Source organism: Dermacentor albipictus, unplaced genomic scaffold, assembly GCF_038994185.2.
Source record: "Dermacentor albipictus isolate Rhodes 1998 colony unplaced genomic scaffold, USDA_Dalb.pri_finalv2 scaffold_25, whole genome shotgun sequence".
In the NCBI taxonomy this organism is placed as follows: domain Eukaryota; kingdom Metazoa; phylum Arthropoda; class Arachnida; order Ixodida; family Ixodidae; genus Dermacentor; species Dermacentor albipictus.
The window spans coordinates 1,028,014-1,037,540 of NW_027225579.1; the positions used below are offsets into that span (position 1 = coordinate 1,028,014).

The 9,527-nt window shown below is 43.5% G+C and overlaps 1 protein-coding gene across 1 annotated transcript; it reads right to left on the reverse strand.

Annotated features, from left to right (window-relative positions):
* Positions 1-4,556: 4,556 nt before the first annotated feature.
* On the reverse strand, positions 4,557-4,949 carry LOC139052496 (craniofacial development protein 2-like). Its single transcript, XM_070529612.1, has one exon. The coding sequence runs from the start codon at positions 4,947-4,949 to the stop codon at positions 4,557-4,559; it is 393 nt and encodes a 130-aa protein (XP_070385713.1).
* Positions 4,950-9,527: the final 4,578 nt, after the last annotated feature.

Genomic DNA, 9,527 nt, shown 5'->3' on the forward strand with positions numbered 1-9,527 from the left:
ATTTCTTCGATGGCAGATTTGAATTCTACAGGGTCGGTGATCGTAAGGATATGGCCAGGAAAGCCGTAACATTCACGCCCAGTACGAATAAAAAATGATTGATGACATGTGGTGGTGTGGCCACGTGGAGTGACGACGGCGTTTTATGAGTGCTGCGAGACATGTGATGGACAGGAACGATGAGTTCATTTTCAGTCAGCAAACAGTGAAAGAACTTGTGATGAAGCTTTAGTCGAGAATTTCTGCGGCGATGAGCCAGGGCCGGTTGTCAAGTTGTGATTTTTGTGCTGTGATGCCATAGTTAGAAAAACCACTCAACATGAATCCAGCAGCTTGGTTTTCCACTGCTTCGAGGGTTTTACACAGGTTTAGTTGGAAAGAGTCATATATTGCACTTGCATAATCTTGTTTTGGAACGAATAATGTGTTCTGTGCCAAGATTTTAAGAGAGGAAGGCGTAAGGGAGAGAGTGCGACAGATGCAGCTTTAGACACGGTTTGCAGAAACAGTAACTTAACATGATTGGTCCGACTTTGGTTGTGCGGGACGTGAACACCGAGGTATTTGAACGAGTCACCGGAAATTATAGAACAGTTGGTAATGCAGTATTCAGGAGTTTAAAACTTGCGATGATGGTGAATTGAAATGAGTTCAGTTTTATTAGCGTTAACGCCAATAACGTATGTTTGCACCGCTATTCTACAGGGTGTTTCAGGCAATTTCGACAATGTTTAAAAATATGCCGATGCAATCTAAGACAACGCGACCAAATGCATGTTGCTCACTTTTGCATGAAGTGTTTCACGCTATTTTGTATTTTGATTAATTAGATAATCAATCAAGATTAATTAACCGACTTCTGAAGCAACGAAGCTAGTGAAAAAATCCAAATTGAAAGTTGTAGAGCTGTTTGCAAAACGTCCGTATAAATAGTTTCTGTCTTTCTATCTATTAAGTATTAGTGTTTTTCAGCTTACTGCGGATGTCCACGAAATACAAGAAAACACCACGTGACATGCACGCGTATAAATGAAATTATACTTCGCGACCTATTTTTCTTGAGTTACCTAGCAACAAGCTAGCGGCACTCCAGATGCGCCATATCTTGCGTCATGCACCAGACGAGCCACCGAAGGGAGCGAAGCCATGGCTGCGCATGCGAAGTTCGTCTATTCTCCGACCCGTCTCTTTTGGATGTGGCCAGTTCGTTGGGCTCCGGGCGCTTTCTTGCGTTCCTTCTGCAATATGACCCTGCACCACTGCACTACTGGACTACGCCAAGGTTAGAAATTTTGTTTCACAGTCTGCGGCGTATTCAAAGCAAATTTAGGCTTACGACCCAAAAACTAGACTTGTGACGCAGTTTGCTAAAAACAGCTCGGCCCTCCTGGCGTAGTTAACTTGAGTTAAGGACTCGTACTGGGAAATCTTTGCGACGCTTTCTATAAGCCGCATAATTAATAGAACTTATGTCGTTGATATTTATACCTTTTGTGCGAAAACAAACAGGGACGAAGAATAGGGGGCAACGCAAGGACGAGCGCTTTCTAACAACTGGTTTTATTTTTGAAGAACTACTTACTTAAATACCCACAGAACTGCGCGATCTAGTGAACAGAGCACGCCTACAGCGCATTTGATACCCGCTGATCTGCGCGATCAAGTCAAAAGAGCAACGTCAATATTACATGTAACAATTGTGATAAAAAGACGTGGACAAAAGCCACCCGGTCATACTAAAAACAGCAAAGTGCATAAAAACAACCACTTACAATAAAATGCGTAAAGGATGGCTGATGCATTTTTCTTTTTGTTTTTCAATCCAGTATGCTTCCAAGATTTCCCTAGCGGTTTGATTCCTGTGCCTGTACAAAATGTCTGTGCTAGTAACACAAGGGGAGCAACCATGTTCTTGGCAATACATTGCCAAATGCGTACTAGGGCGGCCTTTCAGGCTAGACAAGTGCTCCCTTAACCTAGTGTTAATGCATCTCCCAGTCTGCCCTACGTACACATGGCCACACGCCATAGGAATATGGTAAACAACGTTCTTCGCGCAAACAACAAATTGGTTCTTGCGCGAATGTTTAACAGTGCATTCTTTCTGTACATCATCCTTACTTTCGAACTTCTTTTTAACCTTGGAACACACACTACCTATTTTGTTTTTTGCCGAAAATACCACTTTTACTTCATAACCACCAGTCACCTTCTTAAGTCTGTGTGAAAGGCCGTGCACATACGGAATCACTAAAACATTGGAATCTCCATCCTTCTGCCTTTGATACTTTGTGCATTGTCCTTTATCCTTGTTAAGTTCTTTCATTAGTCTAGCACACGTCATCAGCGTCACAGCGAGCGGGTACCCAGCCTTTCTCAACCTGTCAACTTGCTAAAAAAATGCAATCCTTACAGTGTGGTGACATGACTTCAACAACGCTGACCGGAAACACGAAATTACTATTCCATTCTTCACAAGCCTGGAATTGTTTGAGGCATTGTGTGCCTCATCATCATCAGCCTGGTTACGCCCACTGCAGGGCAAAGACCTCTCCCATATTTCTCCAACAACCATGCTCATGTACTAATTGTAACCATGTCGTCCCTGCGAACTTCTTAATCTCTAGCGCCCACCTAACTTTCTGCTGCCCCCTGCTACGCTTCCCTTCCCTTGGATCCAGTCCGTAACCCTTAATGGCAATCGGATATCTTCCCTCCTCAATACATATCCTGCCCATGCCCATTTCTTTTTCTTGATTTCAACTAAGATGTTATTAACTCGCGTTTGTTCCCTCACCCAATCAGCTCTATTCTTATCTCTTAACGTTACAGCCATCATTCTTCTTTCCATAGCTCGTTGCGTCGTCCTCAATTTTATTAGAACCCTTTTCGTAAGCCTACAGTTTTCTACCCCGTAGGTGAGTACTGGTAAGACACAGCTGTTATACACTTTTCTCTTGTGGGATAATGGCAAGCTGATGTTCATGATCTGGGAATGCCTGCCAAATGCACCCCAGGCCAATTTTATTCTTCTGAATATTTCCGTCTCATGATCCGGATCCGCCGTCACTACCTGCCCTAAGTAGATGTATTCCATTGCCACTTCCAGTGCCTCGCTACCCATTGTAAATTGCTGTTCTCTTCTGAGACTGTTAAACATTACTTTAGTTTTCTGCAGATTAATTTTTAGACCCACTCTTCTGCTTTGCCTCTCCAGGTCAGTGAGCATGCATTGCAATTAGTCCCCTGAGTTATTGAGCAAGGCAATATTATCAGCGGATCGCAAGGAACTAAGGTATTCTCCATTACCTTTTATCTCTAATTGTTCCCAATCCAGATCTCTGAATACCTCCTGCAGACACGCTTTGAATAGCATTGGAGAGATCGTAGGTCCCTGCCTGACACCTTTCTTGATTATTATTTTTACATACGGCTCGTCTACACTGTGACTCCGTTATACCTCCATGACTGCTGAGGTTTCGACAGAATCAAACGCTTTCTCGTAATGAATTAAAGCTATATATAAGGATTGGTTATATTCCGCACATTTCTCTATCACCTGATTGATAGTGTGAATATGGTCTATTGTTGAGTGGCCTTTACGGAATCCTGCCTGGTCATTTGCTTGACAGAAGTCTAAGTTGTTCCAGATTCTATTTGAGATTACCTTAGCATATTGTTTGTAGGCAACGGACAGTAAGCTGATCGGTCGATAATTTTTCAAATCTTTGGCGTCCCCTTTCTTATGGATTAGGATTATGTTAGCGTTGTTCCAAGATTCCGGTACGCTCGAGGTCATGAGGCATTGCGTATACAGGGTGGCCCGTTTCTCTAGAACAATCTGCCCACCATCCTTCAACAAATCTGCTGTTACCTGATCCTCTCCAGCTGCCTTCCCCCTTTGCATAGCTCCCAAGGCTTTCTTCACTTCTTTCGCCATTACCTGTGGGATTTCGAATACCTATAGACTATTCTCTTTTCCATTATCATCGTGAGTGGCACTGGTGCTGTATAAATCTCTATAGAACTCCTCAGCCACTTGACCTATTTCATTCATATGAATAATGATATTGCTGGCATTGCCTCTTAACGCATACATCCGATTCTTGCCAATTCCTAGTTTAGTCTTCACTGTTTTTAGGCTTCCTCCGTTCCTGAGAGCATGTTCAATTCTATCCAGATTATACTTCCTTATGTCAGCTGTCTTACGCTTGTTGATTACCTTCGAAAGTTCTGAGAGTTCTATTCTAGCTGTAGGGTTAGAGGCTTTCATACATTGGCGTTTCTTGATCAGATTTTTCGTCTCCTGCGATAGCTTACTGGTATCCTTTCTAACGGAGTTACTACCGACTTCTATTGCACACTCCTTAATGATGCCCACAAGATTGTCGTTCGTTGCTTCAAGTTAAAGCCGAATACCAGTTCTGTACCTTGATCTGGAATTCCTCTATTTTCCCTCTTACCGCTAACTCATTGATCGGCTTCTTATGTACCAGTTTCTTCCGTTCCCCCCTCAGGTGTAGGCTATTTCGAGTTCTTACCATCCTATCATCACATCAGCGCACCTTGCTGAGCACGTCCACATCTTGTATGATGCCAGCTTTAGCGCAGAGTATGAAGTCTATTTCATTTCTAGTCTCGCCGTTCGGGCTCCTACACGTCCACTTTCGGCTCTCCGGCTTGTGGAAGAAGTTATTCATTATCCGCATATTATTCTTTTCCGCAAACTCTACTAATAACTCTCCCGTGCAATTCCTAGTGCCTATGCCATATTGCCTCACTGCCTTGTCACCAGCCTGCTTCTTGCCTTCCTTGGCATTGAAGTCGCCCCTCAGTATCGTGTATTTTGTTTTCACTCTACCCATCGCCGACTCCACGTCTTCGTTGAAGCTTTCGACTTCCTGGTCATCATGACTGGATGTAGGAGCGTAGACCTGTACAACCTTCATTTTCTACCTCTGATTAAACTTCACAACAAGACCTGCCACCCTCTCGTTAATGCTATAGAATTCCTGTATGTTACCGGCTATCTTATTAATCAGGAATCCGACTCCTAGCTCTCGTCTCTACGCTAAGCCCCGGTAGCACAGGACGTGCCCACTTTTCAGCACTGTATATGCTTCTTTTGGCCTCCTAACTTCACTGAGCCCTATTATATCACATTTACTGCCCTCTCATTCCTCCAATATCACTGCTAGACTCGCCTCACTAGATAATGTTCTAGCGTTAAATGTTGCCAGGTTCATATTTAAATGGCGGCCTGTCCTGAGCCCGGGATTCCTAGCACCCTTTGCTGCGTCGCAGGTATGACCGCCGGCGTGGTCAGTTGCTTCCTAACTGACCACGGCGTATGTGTGTTGCTGGCATTTTTTCCCCTTTCTCTCACCTATCGCATCCTTTTGCCCCTCCCCCAGTACAGGGTAGCCAACCGGAGATAGTCTCTGCTAAACCTCCCTGTCTTTCCTTTGCCTTTCTCTCTCTCTCTCTTTTGAAAGAATGATGCTGCAATGATACTTATCGTGGTGTAATAATTCTGCGGAAACCCGCAAGGTGGAGGGAAGTAAATAATAAAGGGAAAATTAGACATCCACCCAATCGTAGCTATTACAAACGAAATCCATACGGATGAAGTTTTCTTCAAATGCGAAGCCTTTGCTTTCGAGGAACCCGTATTGGTTTCCTTTGTAGCAACTGCTACGATTGTGTGTATGTCTAATTTTTCCCTCATAAATTACTTCCCTCCACCTTGCGGGTTTCCGCAGGACTATTACGTCAAAATATTGCCGCTGCTGCAGAGTTTGTAATGAGTTCGACTTCACCCTATCATCTGCTAGCCGCCTGGTTAGCTCAGATGGTCGAGCGGCTGCCACGGAACGGCGGTGGCCCCGGGTTCGAATGCCGGACCAGGAGGAATTTTTCTTCAACTGCGAAGCTTTTTCTTTCAACGAACCCGTATGCGTTCCCTTTGTGGCAATTGCTACGATTTGGTGGATGTCTAATTTTCCCTTTATTAGATCATTAGTTTTTATAGCACCTTGGCATTGATTCCATAAATTCCGGTTGATCGTAAATTTTTATTGAATCAATTATTTCAACAATTCCAGGCTGTTCAAACGTAATGTTATTCGTATAGGTGTCCGTGTATGGTAAGATGTAGGGCATATTGTCAGTGCATTCATTAGCAAAAACCGTTCATAATGAAATGTTTAGGACATTAGCGATTTCGCTTTCGGTATAATAAAGCCCATGTCATCACAATGTGAAATTATGCTCTCCTGATGAGGGTTGATGATTCGGCAGAAACCTGTTGGAATGCTGTGTAGCATCGAGGGGCGTGCCAAGGAAAATAAATTGCGCACGAGAAGTTTTAAGAGAGTTATCATGCTTCGGTTGCAGCGTGATACTTTTGCCACGCTAATGAAGATCACAAGGAAGAACCCGAGGCCTTACCTCAGCTAAACAGGCTGTTCTCCTTCTTTTTTTAATCTTTTCAAAGTTGTAGTGAAGCGTGGAGAGCGTGCGCGTTTAGTTATGTTTACGGTAGGAATTTGACATTCTATTTAAGGTGAATTTAAAGTTCTCCAGTGCAATACATCTGCAACCTTGGAGTGACGCCTGGCACCGGCGAAAGATGTCGAGAGCGAGTGGGGCTGTACTAATCAAGGAACAACCAAATTATGAAGGCCCACTAAGCTTGAACAATGACACTCCCTCACCAGAATTGGAATTGGCCTCCCAAGTGCATTATTCGTACACCATCTTCCTCATAATTCCTTGAATTCACCCACGGCCCTCAGTCCCCAGCAGCTGCGGAACACCTGATCAAGGCGGCGGTCAGATCTGTACGCAGAGGCATTGCGTAATCAAGGAGTACAGAGCACTTACGTAAATACCCTTGAAAATATCTACAAAGATTCCACAGCCACCCTAATTCTACACAAGAAAAGTAGGAAGATGGCTATAAAGAAAGGAGTCAGACAAGGAGACACAATTTCTCCGATGCTATTCACTGCCTGCGTGGAAGAATTATCCAAGCTGTTAAACTGGTAACGTTCAGGAGTAAGGATCGACGGCGAATACCTCAGCAACTTTCGGTTTGCCGAATACATTGTTCAATTTAGCAACACTGCTAACGACATACAACAAATGATTGAAGACCTTAGCAGGGAAAGTGTAAGAGTGGGGTTGAATATTATTCTGCCGAAGACAAAGATAATGAGGAAAAACCAGGCAAGGGAACAAGAGTTCCGGATCTCAAGTCAGACTCTAGAGTCTGAAAGAGTACGTTTACCTGTTTCAAATAATCACAGAGAACCCTGACCATGAGAAGGAAACTCTGAGAATAATAAAAATGGGTTGGATCGCATACGGAAGGTATCATGAGCTCCTGACTGGAAGCTTACCGTTACCACGGAAAAGGAAGGCATACAATCAGTACATTTTACCGGTGCTGACATACGGGGCAGAGACTTGGAAACTGACAATGAAGCTCGAGAACAAGTTAAGGACGGTGCAAAGAACGATGGAACGAAGAATGCTAGGCATAGCTTTAAAGCGACAGAAAGAGAGCTGTTTGAATCAGAGAACAAGCGGGTATAGACGATGTTCTAATTGACTTGAAGACAAAAAAAATGGCGCTGCGATTTTGCAATGCGCAGGTTAGGTAAGCGTTGGACCATTAGGGTGACCAAATGCCTAACTAGAGAAGGGAAGCGCAGCAAAGGGCCGCGGAAGACTAGGTGGTGCGACGAAATTAGGAAATTTGCGGGTGCTAGTTGCAATCTTTTGGCACATGACAGGGGCAATTGGAGAACGCAGGGACAGGACTGCGTCCTGCAGTGGAAATAAAATAGGATTATGATGATAATGATGATGATAATGACGAGGACGAGGACGAAGACGACGACGGTGGGAATGTGCAGTTTTATTAAACGCAGCATTTTCGATTTCAGTTGCTGCTAGTTTGACTCGCCAGTTCGTGGGGGAAAGCATGTTAAACGGTCATGGCATTTTGCTAGTTGATAAACCCGCGCATGCTGCCAGGCTGTCATTAGGTAGCAGACGAGGGTTTATTAGCCACATTGCTGCTCTCTGCAAGATCACGTGGTGCGTTACGCCATCGAAAGAGAACAAGGATGTTTCACATACGCCGTCCCTGGCTCTGTTTGACACTGGCTAAAACTCCTACGACTAGATCTAGGAAACGTAAATACCCAAGAAGGGCAGCGTATTGGGCGAGTTGGTGTTGCATGGTAACAAATAAATTCAAACAGCGCTAAACGCTGTTTGAAGTTCAGCGTCGTGTTTGTCTCCTCCTCATTCTGGTCCTGTCGTTTAGCGCTGTTTGAAGTTTATTGTTACCATGTAAATACCGAAGTTAAGTGGACGATTTGATAGCCGCTGCTGTATCGCAATTGGTAGTACAAAGCACGCGTAATTCGGATTTTGTGCGTTCGGTTCCCACCGGCAACACGTAATGAAATCCCACTTTCATTTACATTTCTTTAACATTTCCTACATTTCTATTTCAACCGCAGCTGATTTACCCGATGCTTTCCTTGGCTTTATTGTCTGGTAGAGTTATATGGTCATGATTAACAAAATCGAGGCCCTCGTTGCCTCCTCTTTTACCGCTCTTTCCCAATGTCTTAACGTCTCGCTTAATATTTTTGATCCCGTAACTTGTTGCAGGGCTCTTAGCTTCCTCTAAAGCATCTTTGTTAGCCTTTATTCTTTATATGCAAGAACTTTTAAAAATTCATGAATGTATACTTTTTTTTGTTCTGTGCTAGCGGAAAGCTAGAGCTTATTGCTTGGTACTTTCTGCCGTAAGCGCTCTTAGAGTTGTACATGCGTTTAATCATGAACGATTAGTCCCACAATAAATATTTTGCAGTTTCTGCGTAAAGCAATACCGCGTGCTATGAAATAAAATTTCAGCCGCGTTAGCATTCGCGTTCCCCCAAAAAGAGAAAGATAATGAAGAAAGCGAACAACCTTAAAGCACTTAGCTTATGGACTTAAAGCCATCAAATTTCCATGTAAAAGGATGTTGCACTATTCCTTACTCGAATGTGCTTCTTCGGATCAGGCAACCGAAAATGCAGCACGCTTTCTTATTAACATTTATTCACACATACCCAATGTTGACCGACATGTGCAACTATGTGGTAGTGCTGGACTCGTGACCGGCAAATTTTTTTTTTTCAGAGTTCTCTAACGTTGCTAATCAGACGTCTCATGGGGGTAAAATGGCTTGAGTGTCCTGCATATCTCTCCCCGTCTGCGATACTTTTGAAAAGATAAAACTTGATGTGTCTCTACGACAACAAGGCTTAAACCTTTGCGCCACTCAAAAATTTGAGATATCCATCAAGTTTTACACTTGAACTATGCTTCGTACAAATGAAGTTGCCCAGTCAAACACTTGCAGGCTAAATTTGACGCAAATTACGGATATAAGATGCCAGCTCGGTAATTTATTTTTAGTTAATTGTAGTTAGATATTTACATATTTATCAAGATCA